A 25871-nucleotide genomic window follows, 5' to 3' on the forward strand; every position below is an offset into this window, starting at 1 on the left:
TTAGACAACAATAACAAAGCAGACGAATACCGCAAGTGCAAGCAGGTGGAAAGTACAGTATTGTTTTATATTGTAGTATACTAGGTGTGTTAGGCAGTTGTTAATTTTATATACAGGAATAAATCAAGAAATCAAAGTTCTTAAAGAGGTAATCCTATCGGACTTTCTTTGGCAAAGTGTTTATTTTCGTGTTACCAGTTTGTTCAGTTGCACTTTAATCATATAAATATAATGTAAAGTGTTGACAATAATATTGGTTAGGTTAGTTTTGAGTTTTTAATTCAGATTACTGTAAATTCAATTTAAATTAAATAATAATTTAGAGGACATTTTAATCTAATTCGTATAGCTGGTTTTTAACTTGTAATTGTGCCTTCAGCTAGCAGGCCCCTAAGGTAGGCTGGTTTTTGTATAGCTGGTCCCCCAGGGGACGACTACACACTATCTGGATAATTTATTTCTGTTTGAAAATCTGACAAACTTTTTTGGAATAGACAATGTTGATGACTTAGAGAGGGCATTTGTTTTGAGGGCGGTAAACTTTGTGTGGAACACTGGTGCCTATACATATTCAATGGAATTAGACCTTAAATGAACATATTAACATAATCCAATCGTACTTTTGTGTATGAATGTTTACAGTGATTTAATCAGAACTATGTATTTTAGGCTGGACAATGATATGTTACAACTTCCTAACTGGTGATCAATGGATATTCCATTACTTACAGAGTTGGTACTGGCAATCAATGAATCGTCTGTCAATTTGCATTATTCGCTATTATCACTTGTTATAGTATATATTCAGGTGAACAATGATATGATTTTATATACCACTGGAAATATAAAGAACTGCTTTATAATGCCACTGCTGAATAAACTCTGTAGTACATAATGCATTTAGTGAGTTTCAGAAAAAAATGTGTCTCTGTGGTTACAAATTTGTGTTCATTTACTATTTCCAGTTTATGTATTATAAGTATTTCTTTATAAAATAATCTATACATTTCATAAAACTAGAAGAAATTTAGGACATTTTGGATATCTTGGATGTTTGAATTGATTTACATAACTTACTTTTTCTAGGTATATCCTCACCCTCTTTTCATTTTTAAGACCAAATTTTTAACAAACCAATGCAAGGGGCTGAATTTTTAACTACGAATTGTATAAATATATACCTTTGGACATCTGCAGTCTGCACAGCTATGGTGCAGACTGCACACTGGTAAAAAATAGAAACATCCAAACAAGCAGTTCCAAACGTTCTATTGCTTTGATGTAGGATGCCACCTCAAGAAAAAAGTTCTATTTCAATTTGTTGGCGCTTAAATTTTAATCCACATTATTTAACCTGTCAAGATGTTTACCTTTTATTATTGTATAAGTTATATGCAGTTATACAATTAAGTAGAAATATATGAATGACATGACTTTGTTTTTCTTACCATTACGTTATATAAAACCACGATTTTTCTAAGCATGGTTTTTTTGTTTCAGATTTACAATAGATGCAACAATGCCTCCTCCGTCATCAGTTCACTGGTTCAGGAAAGGCCTCAGAATACATGACAATCCAGCATTAATATCAGCTTTAGAAAAGGTTATTTGTTGTAAATCAAGCTGAATCAATATTTAGTCTATTATAGCTAATAAATGCTGGTCAAATTTGGTTTTAAGAGAGATAATTTTGAATTTTTAGGTGATACAGTACAATGAGATTGAGTATAAAGAAGTTGAAGCAATGAAGTGAATAAACATTTGCTATCTTTAAATAGTTACTACTTCAGTCTGTCGGAACAGATATAGGGCTCCATAAAGTATAATAATTATTCAACTCTCAGGTATATCTATTCAACTCTAACTTTCAGGTACTCAAACATTAAGCTATTTTAGTCAATGAAGGACGTTCCTTAAGCCCAATTACCAATTAAAAGATCATTCATTGAGGAAGTTTTTAAAGTAGTTAGCTACCTTTCAGACTGTGGACAGTTAAAAATCCTTTTAGAGTTAAAAGTAAACTTGTAAAACTTACAAATTTTATACTTTCAGTCACTTTAAACCGCAATAAAAATAACGTATGGTAACGAAAAACAATTCGTTCTGATGAAAGCTCACTACACTTAATTTACAACAGTTTACATTTTTTTGCAATTGAAAGTGAAAAAATAAATTTGTAAAAAAATCCTTAAATTTTATAACCAAATACCATTTCCAATAACCCAATAATACCAAGTGTAAGTCACCCTGATGTTTTATATATACACACACACACATATATATATAAAAATATCTATATATATATATATATATATATATATATATATATATATACATGACATATATACTTAAGTGTAAGTCTCTATAACTATATAGAGCTAATAGTTTACAATGTTAACAGGATGGGGATGCTCACACTTTCTCCTTTGTTATCATAAGTATTTTAAACGGTTTTAATTAATCAAAAGCAGATTTATTGTATACTTTTATTTATTTATATTTTTCAGGAAGGACCAGTTTTTTACCAACTGAGGCCTCTTTTTATCCTTGATCCGGATATAAAGAAATTTCTTAGAGTTGGTCCAAATCGTTGGAGGTTTCTACAACAATCACTTGAAGATTTAGATAACAATCTTCGTAAAATTGGTTCAAGGTAATATTTCAAATGACACAAACTGCCTCCGACATAGACATTACTTGTAACACAAGAACTTATAAATAGGAAAGAAAGAATGCCTATAATTTTTATCTTAACTAACTTCTAGCAATCTGAATATGTATTTTACCAATGTAATTAATTTTATCCTCTTTATATTTTGAAAGTGGCATTGTCAAAAAATACAGGCTAGGATATTTTTACTTTACAGATGATAATGAAAGATCAAAAATTTATTTAACTCTTCAATGCTGTAGAAAAATTATTTTCAACTTTCTTTATAAAAATTGTTTAAGTAATACAATATGACGGTTATTTTGCAGACTTTATGTCCTTCGAGGAAGTCCAGAAAATGTTTTGAGAGAAATATTTACTGAATGGAATGTGAAGAGGCTGACATTTGAGGTTGACATTGAACCGTACGCTTTGAAACGTGACACTGTCATTACAAAGTTAGCTGAGGATGCTGGAGTTGAAGTTGTCAAGAAGGTTTCACATACAATTTATAACACTGAGCTGTAAGTATAAGTACATATATAAGCAAGTACTTTTTTGTGAACCAATCTGTATTAAAGTTAGTTAAATTAGGCTATTGCCATTTGTATAAATTGTATTGATATTAAATTGTTTATCACTTATTTCGTCTTTGGACCACGAGTTTCTTTGTTTATTTAAACACGTCATGCGTATGAAGGAAACAGCCAGATACAAAATTAAGCATGACAATTGAGTGGTGGCATACTCACGCAGAAAGTTACAGATCTGGAGTTGAGCTCATTCAGAGCAATGCCTTTATGTCAGTTAGTACTTTTTGCATCAATCTTTTTCAGTATAAATCATTCTCAAAACCATTCTAAGAATTTATAAATATGTTATAATCAATTATTATTCAGTGTAACAAAACCTAAAAACATTAAGGTTCATAACATTTATTAACCCTTTGGGATCAGTATTAAATTCATATGATTGGCCTTTCATATCACCTGGTCACAATGGTGGCCAAGGCTGTTCTCTGCCTCGCATAGATTAGGTTGTTGATTTATGACCTCTTCCTGTTTCTAAGCTCGGCGGGCCACACATAGTGGCCCTCGCTGTTTTGCCGTTCAGGTCGTCAGGCCACGAAGTGTGGTCATTGTATTGCGCAGTTATATATGTGGCTGGAAAGTGCTGCAATCTGTTGACCAAATATGTAACTAAATTAATATTTCTCTACTTTTAGCACATACTATTGTTGACATCATTCAGAATTATCTTTTATCCGACTGTCAGTGTCAATGTAGCCGCTATAGTGTATTCTATTTACTTATTAAAATATTACTGCATTTGGTGGGGATGAAGCTCAAAATATGGAAATGAGTGTTTATTCTGTTGATTCTAGAGACATACTGAAGGCTGATCTAATAACTACAAATAAAAATACTTTTTAAAGCAGGTCAAACTATAACTTAAATTACATATTATTTGGTTAGTTTAAAAGCAAATAATAAGTAACCAATCAATAAAGTTTCAACCTTGAAGCTCATAAACTTTGTAAACTATTTGAGGATTTAATTTGGATCTCAGTTATTTAAAGAGCCGAAGGTCAAATACTGACATTTAAATCCAAATAAAAGTGATGTACATGGTTATGAAAAAAAACAATAAAAAGTTTTGGCCACGTTTGAGGCCTCCGATGGCAAATGGTTCATGTACATTTTCTTTTGAGAGGTTTGATGAATTAAAATGTTTAAAGATTGTTTTTCTGATTATGTGGCCAAATTGATTGGGTCCAGTAGCACCTGAAAATATAAGTAATTTTAAGACTTGGAAAGGAAAAATGCTGTGTCTAAAATTTCACGTAACTTTTCACTTGTCAAGGCTTGCTGGATATGTCTTTTTAGCTTAGATTAATAGAACCAACTGTTTTGTAGGATAATAGCAAAGAATATGGGCAAAGCACCCCTGACAATCCAGAAGTGGATATCGGTGGCAGAGAGCCTGCCACCCCCACCAAAGGCATTGGCAGCTCCTACCAGAGTTCCTCAAGAGGCCAGGGCTCCGTTAGAGGAGGGGAAGTATTTGGTACCCACCCTAGAAGAGTTGGGGGTTGATCCTGACGAACTGGGACCCGTCCTCTATCCTGGCGGGGAGACTGAGGCTCTGCGCCGAATGGAGGAGCACATTGCTAGGAAGGTAAACTAAACAAATATTAGTCATTGTGCTTACACGTTTCCTTCCTGCCGCAGCTGACACTAGCTTATTGACTGAGGCTCTGCGCCGAATAGAGGAGCACATTGCTAGGAAGGTAAACTAAAAAAAATATTAGTCATTGTGCTTACACGTTTCCTTCCTGCTGCTGCCGACACTAGCTTATTGTTCCTGACGCCTGGACATTTGAGATTGTACCGCTCGGTAGTCAAATTGTTAATTATTTATTTATTAAATCTTCAGTTGTATTTGTTTGGTAAATATCGGTTTAGTTTGGACATGTTGTTTATCACCTGTACAGTTGGTTAATTTGCCACAATTTAAAAGGTACTTCTTCAATACAAGGGGTGTCCTTTTTAACTCAACATTCACATTGAACAATCCTTCTCAACATAGCTACGTTATGTGTAGAAAACTCTATTGCTCCACCATGCTTAGAGATTGTGTCTAAAACATCGTAGTCCATTCAATTGTGCACCTGGTAAGATATTGAGAATATCTCTTCACCTAGATTATATATAAACCTTGTGTACTCCCGGTAAAAATGATAACCATACAAAAATCACATGTAGTGCTTTATATATTGGTCATTCTGACTTCTTTGTCTATTGACTTCACGGCAAATTGTCCTTTGCTATTGGGTCACAGTAGGGATGAGGAGGGGAAGAGATTGTTCCACCACTTCTGTGCGTCGTCTGCTTCAACCCTCCATGTCGTGAGTCACTCGTTCTATAACTGCGTTGTAAACAAGCTTATCATCGACGTTTTTCTTATCTGCTGTTTTAATAGTGTAGGTATTTCTGTGAATTATCATTATCAAAATAATATTATAAAAATATATATTATATTATTGACCAGTTAGTATTAGTAAACATGTCCTCCTATACCCTCTCCTAAAACACCTGCAAATATAGAATTTTACAATTTTACATGTAATGTCTCTATCATAAATTAAAAAAATATATATGATTTTTAAAATTAGCTAGTGTATTATAGACATTTGGGACCAAATAAAACCAGCCAGGGCAGAGTATATGTCTGAAATAAGCCAGCACTTAAGGGGTTAAATTTTCAGTACTTTCTAATACTTTCCTCATTACAGCATTTGGTAATAATGACAGATTAGTCAAGAATACTTTAAAAGTGATTTTCAATTGTTTTTGTAGATGTTGCTAAACTCTATATTTACTGTTTCTTTAAAATAGGAGAAAAATAAGAAAGTTAGATCAACATAAGAGTATTTTAAATTTAAAACTGTGTAATAATTCCATTTTATGTATACAAATATTACATGTGCAGGAATACATATGTAAGTTTGAGAAGCCAAACACATCGCCCAACAGTCTGGAGCCTAGCACTACAGTATTAAGTCCCTATCTCAAGTTTGGCTGTCTATCGGCAAGACTCTTCTACTACAAGCTCAAGGAGGTGAGCTTTCAAATGGATAACTTCTTTGGTTTTTACAGAGTGTAAATTGAATTACATATAAAATCTGTTTTGGTATGTTTTAGAAAATATAATACTTTAATGAATCAGCTGTATCTGATTTTTTTTAACCACTCTTAGAACAGAGCGATATTACGCAGCTCAAATTCTATTGAGTTTGCGGCAAATTGGCGGGTGGATACAGTCAAATCAATTCTAGTAACATTGTCTTGTTGTTGACTGTGACACCAAAGCCCATGTGAAGGTTAAATTACATTAATAGACAAAAGATAGATTAACTTTGTATTGGAGTAAATTGAAATCATTACATTGTAACAGTTACGAAAAGAAATTTATATTTTATGAACAGCATTAACAAGCTGTTAAAATTTAAACATAGTAGTTCCATTATCCTCGGCTCTGCCTCAGCATCGCTCTCCTCTCTTTGGCTTTACAGGTAGAAGCATCTACCATGGTTGTTTGATTATATATGAATAGTTTAATTCCTTTCAAAACTGATTCTTTATCTGAATCTGAATCTTAAAGTGAATTAAATTACGTTTATTGTAGTGTATAATGAATTATTTTCTTGTGAACACTCGTAACTCATAATAATTATAAAAGTAAACTCTATAACCATGTATTGTAACATATTTATTTGAATGTGGTTTGAGTCTTTATACTCTGAAAATATATACTTAAGTGGTGAGTGTGTTAGATGAATAATTCAAATCTTATCAACAATTGAGACTTTTATACATTATCTATCATGAGGGATACAAATTAACAACGTAAACTTTGTATCATAGTGACATATTATAAACTATTCAGAACAAAGTGAAGTTATCTAAATTTAATGAAATATTACAAATAACGAATATAAAACTAATCACACACAGATCGCACAGACAACGTAATGCAATATCAAACCCCACAGAATCAATAAACTGCAAGTGGCTACACTTTTATGAGGCCATGACATATAACCGATCACATTAAAACTACTACAATCACGTTGGGCTAGGCGGTGACATACCGATCCCATTCAGTAACCAACGTGTGGCAACCAACATACAGACTCAACACTGATCCTTAACTAGCCAATCAGCGAGGGACAAAACTGACCTTACACAAATGGATGCCTCAATGTGAGGCCTAAATACCGATCTTATACAAACAGCACCACCAACGTGAGGCCTAATCACGGATGCCATACAAATCACAATCAGCGAGGGGCAAAACTGACCTTACACAAATGGATGCCTCAATGTGAGGCCTAAATACCGATCTTATACAAACAGCACCACCAACGTGAGGCCTAATCACGGATGCCATACAAATCACAATCAGCGAGGGGCAAAACCGGCCTTACACAAATGGATGCCTCAATGTGAGGCCTAAATACCAATCTTATACAAACAGCACCACCAACGTTAGGCCTAATCACTGATGCCATACAAATCACAATCAGCGAGGGGCAAAACCGACCTTACACAAGTGGATGCCACAATGTGAGGCCTAATCATTGACTCTGTACAAATCACAATTAACGTGAGGCAACACCGATCTTATACAATCTCCTGATTATTTCATCGCTCATAACATTTTTTCCCATAAATGTCACTAATCTGACAATGAATGACAGCTGCTTTCATGCCAATAGCCAAATAAAAAAATCATAGCGCTTACCTCATAATCAGCAGGGTTATCAATTGATGGAGACATTTTAAACACTAACGAACAAATGTATACACAGACTAGTGTTTCAGTAATGGTAGTGGAGCTTTCGTAACGGACACAAGTACTTTCTTAATATTATAACTTGTAAAACATCATTTAGCATCATTTCATAATCCATTATGATATTATGTTCTAAACCAACAGTTGATTGATTGTAGTACATGTATAGGTTGTAAGTGGCCGGCCACACAGCAAACCACCTGTGTCTCTGATTGGTCAGATGTACTGGCGGGAGTTTTACTACACTGTGGCCTCAACGACACCCAACTTCGATAAGATGGTTGGTAACCCTGTCTGTATACAAGTGCCTTGGAACAAGAACCCTCAGTATTTAGAGGCGTGGACACATGTAAGTATTATGTTTATATAATATTTGTCTCATTCTGTTAAAATTGTAAATTGACCTAGTTTTTTTTTTCTTAAACTTAACGTAACATTATATTAACCCATTAAAAAAGTATTAGTAAGTAATAAATAGTAAATAATTTTGATGCCACTGTATTTACAGTAAAATCTTTATTAAATAAACTAAATACCATATTTCTAATACAATTATTGGTTTTCAAAAATTGTTAATTTTGTCCATATATGTATATAGTTTTGAAAGCAAACATTTTTATTATTATTTAATTACATTATAAGTTAACATACTGTACCTAATGTTTCTTAAATAAATAAAAATGTTCGTGACTCAAATAATAAGTTAAAAAATAAAATAATGGAAAATAATATGGGTAATGATTTTTCTGGTAATTTACTCAAACTTCTTCTTTTGTCGGAAATTCTACTGTTTATACACTGTACACAAATTACATACTTTAAAATAACAACAACTACAAAAACACAATATTTACATTATTTACACTTTTTGTCTGCGCTTAGTAGTCAACCTTTCAGTGAAATACTTGTGCATTAGCACAGGAAATAATTACGTCTTCCACTCTTCCATCACTATTACTGCTATCAGAATCGCACTCGTAATCACTGTCTGATAACAAAGTAGCAACAGAATCACACAGTTTTTTACACTTCGTTTACAACTACACAGCTCGCATGTAGCAGCTAAAAATAAAAAACAATGACAACACGTTCCAACAAACAGGTGGTCAATTCAGTGCTGCCAGTAACAAAAAAATGAAATGCATTTTTCTCTGAGTAAAGGAACCAGTTAAAGTCATGGCAATAATATATGTAGGATATTTTCAGAACTAGAATGGCCTATAAGTAAAGAGCAGCTAAATGTAAACTACGTAACCAGCACATGACTGTGCCAGTCCTAGACCACTTGACATGTAACCAGCACATGTCTTACCCAATAGGTTAAGGATAATTTTGAGAGATTTCAGAATTGGTGAGCTGTCAGTAGATGTAGCCATAAATATTGGTGTACAGTGCAGTCCTGATAGCCCAAATCAAATCTGAAAATCCAATTATCCAAAGATCTTCAATTTGGCCAAAATGCTAAGAAGCACTAAAATTAAAATGTTGAGCTTTAATTTTAAAAAAGGTACAAATTTTAGTTTTACTATTTTTAAGTCGATGGTAGATGAAATGATACAGGTAAACAATTTTGTGTATAGTAATTTTATGTTTAATAATCACATAAATTATTCTAAAAACATTGAAAATTGTGACTGTTTTTAAATAATACTCTCAAATGCTCCATAGGAATAAAGGTAATTTAAATCATGTTAATTTTAAAATTTGTAGGCAGCTTATGTAGGTTTAGTGCAGAAAGGTCTATGCTCTGGTTGATCGTAGTATTTAAGTACTTTTTTTAAAGAGAAAATGCCCTGCTTCTCTACTCTAACCAGGTATTAATTAATAAATTACATTTAGAAACACCAGAATTTTTATTAAATCTAACAAACTCTGTAGGGCAATTTAATTTAAATTGAAGAAAGACAGTTTGTATAGCACAGTAATGGACCAAGTTTTTTTTATGACATGCTGATTGTATAGTTACAATATAGTGTTAAGATTTACCTCTTTCTATACCAAATAGTGTGATTATTTTAGTGAACAAGGAAGTCAAACTTTTGTTATTTTATGGTCAACTTTTTATGTGACTTGCCATTTCCTGGCTGCTACTAAGGTTTTTGTGTAATTTGTTTAAACATTTTATTGAGCTGCAATTTTAGACTAGTTAAATTATTTCTTTTATTATCAGCTTTAAGTTTGGTCTCATTAACACAAATAAAGTAACACTGCTACAACTCAAACATGTGTAATATATGGGCTTTTAATTACGAAACACATCACACAGATAGACTGAAAACCAAATACTTTTTAACGTATCTATAGAGACATTTTAATTTATACTGGTGTAAGAGAACACCACCTGAAGTTTGGTGCAATGTCACGTGAACAAACTGTATACGGGGTGAGAAAACTTTCTTAAACATTCATTTCTACTATTTGTAGAATATTTTAAGAAAACTTTCAATTTAAAACGTTTATGATCATCAAATCTTAAATTAAACAGTAATATTCAGAAATATTTGTGATTTTTGTGTGTAGGGAAAAACAGGATATCCCTTCATCGATGCCATCATGAGACAGCTGCGCCAGGAGGGCTGGATACATCATCTGGCCAGACATGCCGTGGCATGCTTCCTGACTCGTGGTGACATGTGGCAGTCTTGGGAAGATGGTCAGAAGGTTGTTATTCATATTTTGCATTTCAACCTATAAGATATTTAGTTTTTTCAGTTTTGAAACTGATAAGAATAATTATAGCAGAACCATACAAGTTTTCATTTTCTAATAATTTTAATCCTTAACATTTATCGCCAACACTGTGGTCTGATCAATCATTTTAGAGCCAAGCTAATTATGAAAAAGTGTTGGAAAATTGTCTACTGGTTGGTTTGCATTGTTTTTAGCACTCTGCAAGACTTTTTATTGAATTGCTAATATTATAAGTCCTGTCAAAACTGTGTTTACTATACATAATTCTTCTGTAAACAAACTTGAATTACAGCAACATTATAGAAACAATATTTTGGGATAAAAGTGTTGATCACTAGGTCTAGACTTTTTTTGTTCTCTTAGGACAACAGCTTAGGAAATTGCACCTCGTCCTTTAAGGACCTTTGCGTTACTTCCGAAGTGCCAGGATATTCTGAAAGGGTAAGGTTGGGTGTAGGGCTCACCTCCTGTTGAGATCCATGAGGAAGAATTTAGGGCACTTATCTCAAGTCATGTCCATTCAGAAGAAGGGAAGTCAGCTCTGGACCAGTTCTCCAGTCAAAGCAGGCAGGATTTGACACACCTTTATATCTAGGCTATCAAGAACCTTTTGGCTTTTAGGGAATGAATCCCACCAACTCCAGTTATCTCCCACAGTAGACTAGACCTATCGAATTACCCTTGAATCCCAGAATCTCGACATTAGCAGTTAGTGATGTGCCTCCTCCTTGACATCCATAAGGTTGTCCAGATTTAAGTGACACTTCTGTTTTTGCTCTACCCAGTGTGGGTTCAACTGAAAGGTATAAAACAGCCAGAAGTGAACCCTCCTGGGGGATGGCACCAATATTGGCTGGCCTTAAAAGGGTTAAATGGTTTTTAGTAAAATTAAATTGAAAAAATTGTTACATTATGTATATACAAGTATAATCCATTTAAAGAATGAATACAACAGTACCAAGATGGTGTAGGTGTTTGAAGAACTGCTGCTGGATGCCGATTGGGCTCTCAATGCGGGCAACTGGATGTGGCTCTCGGCATCAGCGTTCTTCAGCCAGTTCTACCGAGTGTACAGCCCCGTCGCGTTTGGAAAGAAAACAGACAAGTTGGGCGACTACATCAGGTATCCTTTAGTTTATACTGAAGCTCAACTCTACGAGGGGGTACCCAAAAGTAACCGGAATTGTATTGCTGGCAGCCGGCAGCGTGAGTACACATTCCTGCCGCTAGGCGTGTGTCGCGCAACCCATTGCGAGCTCAGTGACCCCAGTTTCATTGACCTAGTGCATTCTGTTCGTTCGTAGTGACTGTTTTCGCTAACCCTGTTTTGTTCTTGTTTCGTTTTTTGTCATGGCAAGTTTAAGTGAACAACGTGCAGCTGTGAAATTTTGTTTTTTACTTGGTAAAAATGCTGCAGAAACTATTTTAATGTTGAATACAGCTTACAAAGATGATGCTATGGGGAAAACTCAGGTCTACGAGTGGTTCGCTCGATTTAAAAATGGCGACATGTTGATTGAAGACAAACCTCGTTCTGGACGTCCATCAACCTCTCGAGCGGACGAAAATGTTGAGAAAATTCATGAACTTGTGCTCACCGACCGTCGACAGACAATTGAGGAACTATCAGAGAGTAGTGGGTTAACTTGGAGCTCGGTTCAGCGAATTTTAACAGAAGATTTAGGACTGAAAAGGGTTGCAGCCAAATTTGTTCCTCGACTTCTGACTGACCATCAAAAGGCACATCGAGTTGAAACTTGCCGCCTTCTGAAAGAACATCTCGAAAATGATCCCGATTTTCTGGAAAAGGTAATTACTGGTGATGAGTCATGGTGCTATGGTTATGACCCAGAAACGAAGCAACAGTCAAGCCAATGGAAGTCGCCATCTTCACCTCGTCCAAAAAAAATGTCGGCAAGTCAAATCAAACATCAAAACCATGTTGATTTGCTTTTTTGATGCTAAAGGCATTGTTCGTTCTGAGTTTGTTCCTCCAGGTCAGACTGTCAACCAAACATTTTATTTGGAGATTTTAAGAAGATTGTGCAACAGTGTTCGCCAGAAAAGACCCGATTTGTGGCAGACTGGAGACTGGTTCTTCCACCACGACAACGCACCGGCACACACAGCCATCTCAGTTAGGCAGTTTTTAGCCAAAAACGGCATGGTTCCGCTGCCCCACGCACCTTACTCGCCTGACCTCGCTCCATGCGACTTTTTTTTATTTCTACACATGAAAAGAGGCTTGAAAGGTCAACAATTTGACAGCGTTGAAGAGGTTAAGAAAAAAACGAAGCTCGAGCTTGCAGCCATTTCTAAAGATGACTACAAAAAATGTTTTGATCAATGGAAATACCGTTGGGACAAGTGTATTAGTTGTAATGGAGATTATTTTGAAGGAGATAAGGTCGTATTGTAAAAAATTTGATATATAATTTTTATAAAATAATTCCGGTTTTTTTTTTGGGTACCCCCTCGTACGTAACACTGAGCATTACATTTTACAATTTTTCTTAACATACGATGTTAGTAAAATTTCTCTGTTTAGTAAATTATATGAAATGTAAATTTTAGGCGTATTTATAGTACAAACATAGGTCATTACAATTTAAAGAGAGCCAGTAAGACTGTAAGATTACATACAGTAATGTCATGATAAACAGAGATATGTGTTATAACATTTTGTCGGGAATCATCAAACACCAATGTAGTATTGTAATAATGTTTAATTACAGATACGTCCTGATACATATTTGGGTGACACGTATATATATATATTATATATATATATATATATATACAGGGTGTATATTATGTCTGGAAACACCCAAATATATCCTTTAATAATTTAAATATAAATTTGAAACCTCTTACAATCGTGATAGAGATTGGGCATCTACTTTTTGGAACAATGTTTTGTTATGTCACACCAACGGGGGACGTCCTGCTGCCGAGGGTATCGTGAATATTCTTAATGGAAGCCTATACCTTGTGATACATAATTTTAAAGGTAATAGCTTACTGAATTGAATGCCACAAACCGCATCTCAAAGGAATTATTCTATCAGAAAATAGAGCATTTTTAGTATTGAAAATTTACTGATGTTCAACAATGTAATTTTAACATGGTTCTTGCCACAAAATGTGTTACACTAATTTTTTAGCATTTTTTAAATGTTCAATTAAAATAAAATAAACAATTTATTTTAAGCTGGTTTCTATTAGCACAAATTTGCCAGTTTTTATTACAGTACAACTTATGGAAATACTTTATGTTATTGATTTCTTATTACAAATAAAAAATAAGTATGCTGTTAGAAAAGTCTTACAACAAACGTTTTACCTGCATTTGGTGTCAAAGCAATTGTTCGAAACTGTGTTCCTTCTATGAGAATGAGAATGAGAATGGAAAATGAGAATGAGAATATCTTTATTTACAATCTTTGAGATTATAAACAGTGTATTAAATACATTAACATCAGGAAAAGGTTTTTTTGAAGATACTCTTCCAGCGTGTAGAATGGCCGGTCTAGAAGCCTTGATGTAGTGCTATCTTGAGGTCCTTTCTCTTTTGGACAGCAGGTGAGGTGGTAGGAGATTGTGGAGCTTCATTCCCATATATGATGGTTTTCGCTCATAAAGCCTCAGACGATGTACAGGAAGGCTGTAGAGGTGTACATTTTCGGTGTTGTAGTGGTGTACATCATTGGTCCCTTGGAAGACATCTCTCCATCAGCGTACATTATTACCTCTTGAGCATTTTTAGTATTGAAAATTTACTGATGTTCAACAATGTAATTTTACATGGTTCTTGCCACAAAATGTGTTACACTAATTTTTTAGCATTTTTTTAAATGTTCAATTAAAATAAAATAAACAATTTATTTTTAAGCTGGTTTCATTAGTACAAATTTACCAGTTTTTATTCAATGAAAATAAAACTTATGAGTCACTTTCTCTGATTACTTATGAATCTGTACTTGGTGTTTTTCCAGTCAGCAGGAAGGTTTAAAGAGACAAAGGTCACTAGCCTATGAGAAAACATTATTGTGTTATTAATCATCTGGTCTACAGGTTTCAGTTTGTTGAGCATGAGCTTTCACTAGACCAGGTCTAAGTTGGGAATTACAAATTGGACAAAGGTCATATCATTCCTGTCGAGTTAATCAGTGTCTCTGAAGCATTGCTGTCCACAAGTTATCTAATTACAGTAGTTCAGTTTTTATTTGGCATTTTAATGGAATTGTCTGAAAAAGAGAACGAATTACTCTCTGTTGATGATGCGAGGATATGGCGATCGTCAAAGATTCTTATCGGGAAGTTTGTAATTTGTTTAATGACACTTTCCCAGAAAGGAATCCCTAAGTGTTTCAACAATATCAAAAACTATTGAGCGTTTTGAAATGACAGGGAGTGTACGTAATCGGCCAAAGTCGGGTAGGATACAATCTGCAACAGATGAAGAACATGCACTAGATGTTTTGCAAACATTTATATTGAAGGACCCACATTACATCGCTCCAGAAAAGCTGCACGGAGCAACATGATATGCACCCTATGTCTGTGAGTAAGATTTTGAAAATTAATAAATACAAAAACCATTTAAAGTTCATTTAGTCAACAGTTAAGTGGAGGATGATTACGACAGAAGAGTTGTGAGTTTTGTGAACTTGTGATGCGCAAATATGATGACAATCAGAGATTTTCTGACCAACATACTATTTTCTGATGAGGCAAACTTTTTTCCTAAATGGCAATGTTAACAGGCCAAATTGCCGTTACTTGGGCTAGTGAAAAACCCACATTGGATTACTGAGTCCCATTCACAGCAACCACAAAAACTGAACGTATGGTGTGGAATTTTAGGTAAACAAAATTGTTGGACCCTTTTTCATCAATGGAAATTTAAATGCCGAACTTTACTACAATATGCTCCATAAAATGAAATAATCCCAGCTATTCAAATTGGCAATCAGGAGATACTGATAATGTATGGTTTCAGCAGGATGGTGCTTCCACTCCCATTATGGGAGACAGGTAAGAGAGTATTACTGGATTTAAGGTTTCCTCATAAATGGATTGGCCGAAGAGGAGAAATCGATATGGCCTCCAAGATCTCCGGATTTGTCACCAATCGGATTATTTCCTATGGTTCATTTAAAATCCAATGTTTATAGAAGAAAGCCTCATAATTTGGGAAGAAACTAAGAAACAGGATTATAGAGGAGATTGCTTTGATAACTGAAGAAATGTTAGGCAACTCTGTCGAATCATTTTTACACAAGTGCTTGGCTCATTGTCAAACCGTAGACCTAACAATCATGGCCGACTGCCTATAGTTCTATAGTAAAGTGGCTCCAGGAAAAAAGTGCATTAAAGGTGGTAAATAACCAACAAATTTTACTATACTTGTGTACAAACCTTCCTGGGATTAACAGGTAAGTCCATTCACTTACAAAATACAATATCTAATCAAACCATTTTTTAATTATTTTTGACAAAAACTTAAAATGACTAAGCAAGCTCTATTTTAACATCAAAGACTTTTTAAAGACAATAATTAACTACGAGCTTTAAGAAAAATCTCATTAAGAAGAAAATTTGTATGCATGAAACTATAACTTAAGTTAGACTCATTCAAGCTTACTCTCTCTCAAGAAAATAAAATACTTACTGTGACGTCATAAGAACTGCCATCACAACTGGCTTAATACACGTCACCTGTTTCAAACAGACATTCAACCTCCACTCACTCAGTGCTGGCCACATCGGCACTTGGCCACCTGATACTGGAGCACTGACCGGACACCTAGTCAGCACTGTCAGCGCTGACCTACAGCATTAACAGCTGCTGGCAATATCTCAGTTGACACGGCACTTGGCTACCAAAATGTAACCAAGCACATTTATTTCAACATTGGTTGACTATTAAACTTGACCTCTAGAAACTTAAGAAACAATAACAGGAGCAATCAGCCAAAGCTTACCTAAAAAAAACTGTTTAATTTTTTTTACCATATTTAACAGGAGCAATCAGCCAAAGCTCACCTAAAAAAACTGTTTTATTTTTTTACCATAATTTAACAGGAGCAATCAGCCAAAGCTCACCTAAAAAACTGTTATTTTTACCATTTTTTAAACGAGCAACCAGCCAAAAGCCTACATTTTCCCACTTTAACTCAAAAACTGCATCACACTTTTTTATATTGACAACTATTGTTACTCTAAAGTATATATATTACAAACCAACTAAGGTAAAAAATGCCTACTAAGTATCCCTGTGGCTCATGTGAAATAGGAGTGAAATACTCAGGTCTAAAGTGCACTGGTCCCTTGCAAATGTGGTATCATGCAGGCTGCCAAAATGTAAAAGAAAAAAAACTTTGAAAAAAACTTAGTTCTCAAGATATAAAAACATGGACATGTTTCACATGTAAGGCAGGAGGCTCAGATTATGACAAAGATCTAGTTATAAATACCATAGGACAACCCTTCCTCCTCTGACTTAACATCAAATACTCATAACCAAAAAGACATTCTAAACAACTCCAATAAAACTCTAGAGAGCAGTATTTTAGAAAATGAAGATGATAAGCTTGCTATGGCTGCTACAATAGGATCAGCACTGCTGGAGGAAAACAAGTTTTTAAAAGAACAACTGACTATTGTAGAAAATAAGTTATCATGTTTACAATGTAAATTAGCCGTAATGAGGCAAAGTTGAAGAAATGGCCAAGAAGAGGAAAAATATTCTTGGGAAATTTGAAACCTTATCCCAAAAGTTAGCTGAAGCTGAAGCTCAGATTGGAAAAGAAAAGAAAAATGTAATGGAAATTCAAAACTTATCTGAAGACCATGACAGGAAACAGAACATCATTGAAAAATATGTTACAAAAAAACAGGGATCTCGAGAAAACAACTTTAGTTTTGAACCAAAGGAGTAGCCAAACAACAGCTGAAAACCTCAAGCAAAACTGACACTGTAACTCAAACTGAAAAATGTGAACTTTTTACGCAAGACAAGCACAAAACTTAACGGATATCTTGCTAGAAAATATCCCAAATTAAATCCAGGCCAGAACAGCATGGAGACTACCCTTAAAGACTTGAGTGTTAAGCCTCATGCCACTGTTCAATCAAGTCAGCAAAAGCTAGTTGTATATGAGCAAAGCACCCAGACTGAAAATATCCCCTACAAAACACCACAAGATGTTACCTGTCTTCCACAAACACACATGTCAACATACGAAAGACCTAAAGATGTGAAGTCCAATTGGGGTAAACATAGAGACCAAATCAGTGTCTCTCTTCTAGTCTGCAAAGTGTAAGGCTTTCCAGAATAAAAAACTACCCTCTTTCCAAAGGAACAAACCCCAAGCAGAGAATAAAAAGGATAATAGTTTATGCAATCAAAAGTCTAATGCGGTGGATTTGACAAAAACTTACACCAATGAGGAACTTAGACTTAGTTTAGAAATTAACAACCTACCACACTCAACTGAAATAAATACAGCATCCACTCTTGAAGTCCCTGCCCTTGTACCCCCTTCATCGATGAGAAGGCCACCCATAACTGCTACAAGACTTGAACCCTCAGAAACCCTTCCCTTGAGTTTTATGAAAAGGAATATAGAACATGTCAAAGTCCAATTATCATAGAAATCAACTTGCTCCTATAAAAATGAACATCTCACCTTTTTTAGAACCAGGCAACAACGTCAGACCCTCCAATATAAAAAGTAATGCATCTTCCTTAGAGCAAAACAAATCTTCAAGAAACAAAATATTTAACTTAAACAGTTCTTCATCAGAATATACAGGACTTGTCTAACAGATCAAATAGACTGATACACTTTATAGAAAACCTGAAACCAAACACCTAATATAATAATACTAAGTGAACACAGTCCTCAAATCTCAGGAAATTGAAAATGTTGCTCCAATACCTGGATATATCCTCAGAGCACATTTCTGTAGGGAAAAGCATATAATGGGTGGGGTTGCAATATATGTAGAAGATACCTTAGAAAGGAGTACCTTTAATGTACCAATCAGTCAGTACTGCGAAGAACTTGTATGTGGAAAATGGCTTTTGGTAAAGGTTATGCTCAATACCACCCTGCTTATACATAATGGGTACCTACAGATCACCATCATCCAACTTAGACGAATCCACTAATATTCTCTCAAAAACTATTGAAATCAGTAAACTGGAAAGTTCAAAACCTTCTAATCATGGGAGATATAAATGTAGACATTTTAAAACCTGACAGAAGATCAGGTAAATTACAGGAGATGTTGGCTTCTCACAGCATTCAGAGGCTGGAGCTACCGACCTTACCAGAGTAACCTCCAACACCATTTCATCAATTGACTGGATATGTACTAACTTAAGAAGTGAAGAACTAACTGCAACCGTGTACGATTCTGGTCTATCAGACCACACTGCTCAAGTCTGTACTATTAAAAACAGAGTACGAATTGAGAATTTCAGTAGTACATATCGAACCTTCAAGACAGAAAACCTCCTTGAACTAAAATGTCTACTTCAACATGAAAACTGGCATGACATTGAACAATTTGACACCGTTGAAGAAGCCTACAAACAGCTTCATAAGGACAGTGACAATGGCCCTGGATGCTGCCTGCCCCAGAAAAATTAAAGAAACCTAGAAAGAAATTAAAACCTAAATTCTTTGCAGATGAAGAAGCCAGCAGGCTTAAAGAAAACTTTCTAAGACTACAACATCAGTTTGAAACAACAGGGGAACTCGACATCAAACAAGACGCAGCAAATGCAAAGAAATCCTATGACCAACGCTTAAAACTACTGAGACAAGAGGCCTCCGCCAACTTCATAGAAAGAGCTGACGACAAGCCCAAAGCCATGTGGAAAATTAGTTTAATAATGCCCGTAACCAAAACAGGAGCTCTACAGATGACATAAAACTGAAAATAAATGGACAACTTTCACATAACCCTCAAGAAGGTCGCCAATCATCTGAATTTATTTTTTGTTAATATGGCAGAAACAACACTACTACAAAAAATCCCCAGCGGAATGAGAAGAAGGAATTGAAATCTGTGGAACCACATGAAAACAGCATTAATGGAAACAATGACCAAAACGAGCATCGAAGAGGTTAAAGATACAAATTAAAAACCTCAAATTCAAAAATTCAGCCGGTATTGATGAAATTTCTTCCAAAGTATTAAAATTTTGTGCTGACGAACTAGCCCCCCCATTGGTTGCCATATTCAACAAATCTTTTAAAGAGGGTCAATTCCCCTCAAAATTAAAAATTTCGAAAGTATTCCCTAAATTTAAAAGTGGGTGCAAACATGATGCAAACAACTACAGACCAATTTCACTGATTTCAACATTTTCAAAATTATGTGAGAGAATTGTTCTTCAAAGACTCCTGGACCATTGCGCTCAGCACAATCTTTTAAATGAAAACCAAACATGGATTTACAAAAAGGGAAGTCAACTACAACGGCATTGATCAAACTAAATTGAATCAGTGACAGACAGCATTGAAGAGGGAAAAATTGACCACAGCTTTGTTTCTTGATTTAAGTAAGGCGTTTTGATTGCCTCAGCCACAACATCATTCTGAAGAAATTGGAATTGCTTGGAATCAAAGGGACAGCAAATAATTGGTTTGAGAGCTACATTAAAGGGTCGTACCCAACTAGTAGAGCTGTACCACTTCATCAAATGGTATCACAAAGGCAGTCAGATCAAAAGTCCTTCCAGTGCTGAGAGGTGTGCCACAAGGTTCCGTATTAGGACCAGTGATTTTCATTCTCTTTACCAACGATCTACCCCAACACCTAGGAAAAACTACTGCACACCTCTAATGTATGCGGACGACACTACCTTATTTCTGACCCAACGTTCAGCAGATGGCCTTGCGGTCTCGTCTTATACAGCTCTCAACATGACCATCCAATATTGCTATGGAAATGACCTTGTAGTAAATCCATCAAAGACCTAACCAGATCGCTTTTGGAAGGAGAGCATCAGAAGTCCCAACCATTCCAGATGTCAGTATTGAAGATCATTTAAAATTCCTTGGAGTAACAGTGGATACCGAACTAAATTGGATTAATCACACGTCGACAATCTTAGTAAAAAACTCAACACTGGTCACTTTGTCATCAAGCAAATTCTTTCTCTCAGTAGCCTTGAAACTGCAAAAATAACTTACTTTTTCCCTTTTTGAGTCTCACCTGCGCTATGGTCTTGCTGCCTGGGGTGGAACTACTGCTTCAAATCTCCAACGATACTTATCATACAAAAGAAATGTATTAGAACACTGGCGGGACTACAACCTCTGAGAGCTGTAGAGAGGCATTCAAGTCTCTGAGGATTCTCACTGTCATTTCGCTTTACATTCAAGAGGTAATAATGTACGCTGATGGGGAGAGTCTTTCCAAGGACCAATGATGTACACCACTACAACACCAGAAATGTACACCTCTACAGCCTTCCTGTACATCGTCTGAGGCTTTATGAGCGAAAACCATCATATATGGGAATGAAGCTCCACAAATCTCCTACCACCTCACCTGCTGTCCAAAAGAGGAAAGGACCTCAAGATAGCACTACATCAATGGCTTCTAGACCGGCCATTCTAACACGCTGGAAGAGTATCTTCAAAAAACCTTTTCCTGATGTTAATGTATTTAATGACACTGTTTATAATCTCAAAGATTGTAAATAAAGATATTCTCATTTCTCATTCTCATTCTCATTCTCATTCTCATAGAAGGAACACAGTTTCGAACAATTGCTTTGACACCAAATGCAGGTAAAACGTTTGTTGTAAGACTTTTCCTAACAGCATACATTATTTTTTTATTTGTAATAAGAAATCAATAACATAAGTATTTTCCATAATTGTACTGTAATAAAAACTGGCAAATTTGTGCTAATAGAACCAGCTTAAAAATAAATTGTTTATTTTATTTTAATTGAACATTTAAAAAATGCTAAAAAATTAGTGTAACCACATTTTGTGGCAAGAACCATGTTAAAATTACATTGTTGAACATCAGTAAATTTTCAATACTAAAAATGCTCTATTTTCTGATAGAATAATTCCTTTGAGATGCGGTTTGTGGCATTCAATTCAGTAAGCTATTACCTTTAAAATTATGTATCACAAGGTATAGGCTTCCATTAAGAATATTCACGATACCACTCGGCAGGACGTCCCCCGTTGGTGTGACATAACAAAACACTTTGTTCCAAAAAGTAGATGCCCAATCTCTATCACGATTGTAAGAGGTTTCAAATTTATATTTAAATTATTAAAGGATATATTTGGGTGTTTCCAGACATAATATACACCCTGTATATATAAAATAAAGCAAAATAATATTTTTTTACAGGTGCCAATAGTCAATTATATTATTTTTACACCAGAATTACGATAATAATTTACACTCGTATAATCTTTGTCCACTAATGTATACTTGATGTACATTCTAAGTAAACAACAACTCTCAACTGTCAAATTTAATAATATTTTCTTTCTAGTTTTGGAACTACTGCTTCTTAAAACCTCTGTATACTCTCAGATTAATGGTATGCAAACAATTCTGTAGTTGAGTAGTACTGGGAATTGCATTCTCACCCAAGATAGATGGAAAACTTCATTCTTCTTCTGACCATAGCCCAGTGATACCAGACACAATGAGTGTGTTCTACTTTTTGGTTTAACATGTTAGCTTCCAAAAATTCTGTTTTTAATGGTAGAGTGCTAAATGTCTATAAAATAAATTCTCAAAACTAACGGGTTTTTATTGTTTACACTGCTAACTACAATTGATGGTTTATTAATTGTATTAACTATTTGTATAAAGCGTTGTCTGGACATTTGTGTGATTGAATTCAATCTGTTGAGTTAATATACCTGGAACCTCATTTCCAGGTAATTTTGTTCACTTGTAATTTATCTTTTTAAATTTATAACAAATGTAGTGCTATGGTTTGTCATATGTGTAGGAACATGTTTTTATGTACTACACACCCGTACTGTTCACTCACATCCATCTGAAGCTTTTATTCCTCCCATAAATAGGAAGATGGATGAATTTGGTGGATGAGTGTAGGAGTCTGAAATAATATATTCTCTGCTATTGTTATACATTGCATGTTTAAAAGATGATAATTTAATATGGATCTGGTTTTGTAATAGATCTTACCCAGTGTTGAGAAATAAAGTGTCTGATTGGTCAACAGGAAGTACGTGCCGGAAGTAAGGAAATTGCCACCAGAGTACATCTATGAGCCTTGGGAGGCCCCGCTGTCGGTTCAGAAGCAAGCAAAGTGTGTGGTGGGGACGGATTATCCTCGACGGGTGGTCATACACGAGGAGGTATACAAGAACAACATTGGCCGTATGTCCGCTGCTTACAAACAGACCAAGGAAAGCAAGGTGGCTGCTGGTTAGTATATATAGTATTTGTTCTCGTTAGAGATGTGCACAAATAGCTGGAACAGTTCCTTCCGAACATTCTGGAACTGGAATGGTTCACTTCCTCAGAACTGTTTCGTTGGAACGGTTTACTAAACATGTCAATAAGTTCTGGCACTGTCAAGGGAAACAAATAGGCTGGTATATGTCTCAGTTCTGATCTAGTTTATAGGTTACTAATTTGTAACTACCTGTCGTTCTATTGGATTAGTTAGAGGAAGTGCTAATTTGGGATTGACAACGGTTATGTGCATACTGGTTAGTTACAAGTAAATGCTTGTATTAAAGTAGTATAAAGCCTTAAATGTAACTGTTTATGTTGTTACATTTCTCAATATTTAAATATGTTTTTAGTTTCTGATATTGTATTCTACATATGGCGATTTAAAGAGTTGTGGATTTTCAATATCTCAGAAATATTTCTTGTCGTACATGTGGTGAATTATATAAAATATTTAAAGAACTGGCAATAGGAATGCTGAAGCAAGTTCAAACTTGTTTAAACTTAAATTGGCCAGCTTTGTATGCTATTTAATTTCATTATGGCAGCCTTTAAAACTTAAAGAAATATTGGTAACTAAAAATAATCAAGTGTTTTGGAATTCTGGTAACATTTTAAAACGTTTTTGATATCAACAACTTTTTGAATATTGAACAGTTTTAAAGGTATTGCGTACCTGTATATCCAACGAGAATAAATTAATAATATTTCAGTTGTCACAAAACCTACATACTTCCACCCATCTGAGCTGGAAGGACTATTTCATACGGATTTAAATCACTTACCTGTTATAACCTTAGCTTTTATCACAATTTTTACAATGACCTGATCTTTTGTAAATACATTCAAATTCTAATTTCTATAACACTAAGTATTTTTTATGTAAATGAAGATTAACCCTTTGACTAGTAATCCCGCAACAAAGTCAAGAGCGTGCTTCATGCCATTTGCAGTAATTCCAATACCACGTGGGAGGTGCAATGGCACTAAACGGTTATCACAATAATGTTTCGTGATGAATAATCTTTCGCTTAAATACATAAGCGATCTAGCGGAATGAATAAGAAACACTTTCAAGTAGTTTTCATCATTACCACTAGATTTCAGCCACTCTTTATTTATTTTTTTCAGAACCAATTTACCACCTTACAGCAGTGTTCAATGACAGGTGTCCCAAGTAATCAGCTGATTCTATTTCTATTTGTATGCTATTTGGTTGTTATATTATCTAAAATAATTATGTTGTAACTTCATTGTTACATTGCCGGTTGACCTGATAGTTTGTAAACATTTTGATGTGTTTACTGTAAGTAAAATACATGTGGCTGTCTGTGGAATGCATTTTATAAAATGCGTGAATGTAGTTTGTGAAGTTTTTTTAGTTATTGAGTGTGTGAGCATGACTCTGATCGTAATGAAAATATTGAGTGAAAACTCACTTTTTAGGGCTTACAGAGAAAATACCCACTTAGTCAAATGGTTAAACATGTGCAACTACATAAATCGTATTAACATCTGTGTATATAAAAAAAGCATTTTTTTTATTTCAGAGTGTCTACTTTAAATGTTGACTGTGGATTTAGAGAACATAGGTTTGTAACAAACATAAGTTAGTGCAGAGAATAGTTTGTTTAATCTAATTAGTATTTTTAGGAATACCGAGTAGAGATGTGTGCTCAAAATGCAATGCATAAAACTGATATAAGTAACTGGTCCAGCACTATAATTATTCTAGTTTTACACTTGGAAACACTCAATATTATTTTCCGCTATCAACTTGTTATAGTTCTTGTAGAAATTTTTTTATCTGATAACAATAGTATTCCTAAACATTTTAAATTTGTATATTTATACTCTGTAACTGAATTCCTTTGGAGAAATATGAACTGAACTTGTATTAAACCAATAATAAGCAGCAATAATCTGTTCTGTTTCAGAGAAAAGCTCAAAACGCCCCTCATCACAAAATGATTCTTCTCCAAACAAGAAGGCCAAAACTAAGACTCTGAAGGATTTCTTCAAGAAATAAACACAAACTCATGTCATCAACATCACAAGTTTGCTCAAGAATCTAGGTTATGTTTCATCACATCGTGCAATCATATAAATTACGTAGTTGAGAACGTAATAAACATATGAGTATATTTTTCACATCGAATGACCAAAGCGCATCAACACCAATATTACTATAATTAAACAATTACGAGATATATGTTTATGGTTGTATACAATGACAGTAAATGTTGACATTAAAATCAGCTGAGCTTAAAACATGCTTGTTACATGGCAATGGTAAAAATTAAATACATTTTAATTTTTAGTTTAAGACATGTTCAATGCAAATTCAAACACATTTTGCAATGTAGAACAAGTGTGTTTTCTGGAATAAGAGAACATTAAATGTTCAATTTTGAATGAAACCTGTTCCTTAACTTACACAATATTTATTATACGAGGGGTATTAGAAAAATAAGGTTCCCATGATTTTTTTAAATAGACAGCTCTATATTTCTACTTGGTGTTATACATCAATTTAACACGTAAAAGTTAAGCTATTTTTCCACATAATCACCGTTTCTGTCCAAACACTTTTGTAGACGATGCTCCAACTTTTCTATCCCCGTGTGTAGAATTCTGCCGCCAATCCTTTGAGTATGTTACCTCTTCCTTGACTTCATCATCG

At 34.6% G+C, this 25871-nt stretch overlaps 1 protein-coding gene across 2 annotated transcripts; it reads left to right on the forward strand.

Moving 5' to 3' along the window:
- On the forward strand, positions 1-25742 carry LOC124364814 (cryptochrome-2). 2 transcript variants are annotated; one of them, XM_046820589.1, is made up of 11 exons: positions 1-148; positions 1501-1603; positions 2508-2653; positions 2980-3174; positions 4567-4828; positions 6143-6271; positions 8178-8357; positions 10529-10669; positions 11671-11822; positions 22953-23158; positions 25126-25742. In XM_046820589.1, the coding sequence occupies exons 2-11, from the start codon at positions 1520-1522 to the stop codon at positions 25215-25217; spliced, it is 1587 nt and encodes a 528-aa protein (XP_046676545.1). In that variant the 5' UTR covers positions 1-148; positions 1501-1519; the 3' UTR covers positions 25218-25742. The 2 variants fall into 2 exon arrangements, with proteins under 2 accessions (XP_046676545.1, XP_046676546.1); XM_046820590.1 differs by lacking the exon at positions 1-148 and adding an exon at positions 160-261.
- The last annotated feature ends 129 nt before the right edge of the window (positions 25743-25871 follow it).

The sequence above is a fragment of the Homalodisca vitripennis genome, chromosome 6, assembly GCF_021130785.1.
Source record: "Homalodisca vitripennis isolate AUS2020 chromosome 6, UT_GWSS_2.1, whole genome shotgun sequence".
Taxonomy (NCBI): Eukaryota; Metazoa; Arthropoda; class Insecta; order Hemiptera; family Cicadellidae; genus Homalodisca; species Homalodisca vitripennis.

Coding starts and splice junctions, on each gene's coding strand:
- LOC124364814 (XM_046820589.1), top strand. CDS start 1,520: ATGCCTCCTCCGTCATCAGTTCACTGGTTCAGGAAAGGCCTCAGAATA. Junction 4,829..6,142: donor AGGAGCACATTGCTAGGAAG/GTAAACTAAACA, acceptor TTACATGTGCAG/GAATACATATGTAAGTTTGA. Junction 23,159..25,125: donor GGAAAGCAAGGTGGCTGCTG/GTTAGTATATAT, acceptor GTTCTGTTTCAG/AGAAAAGCTCAAAACGCCCC.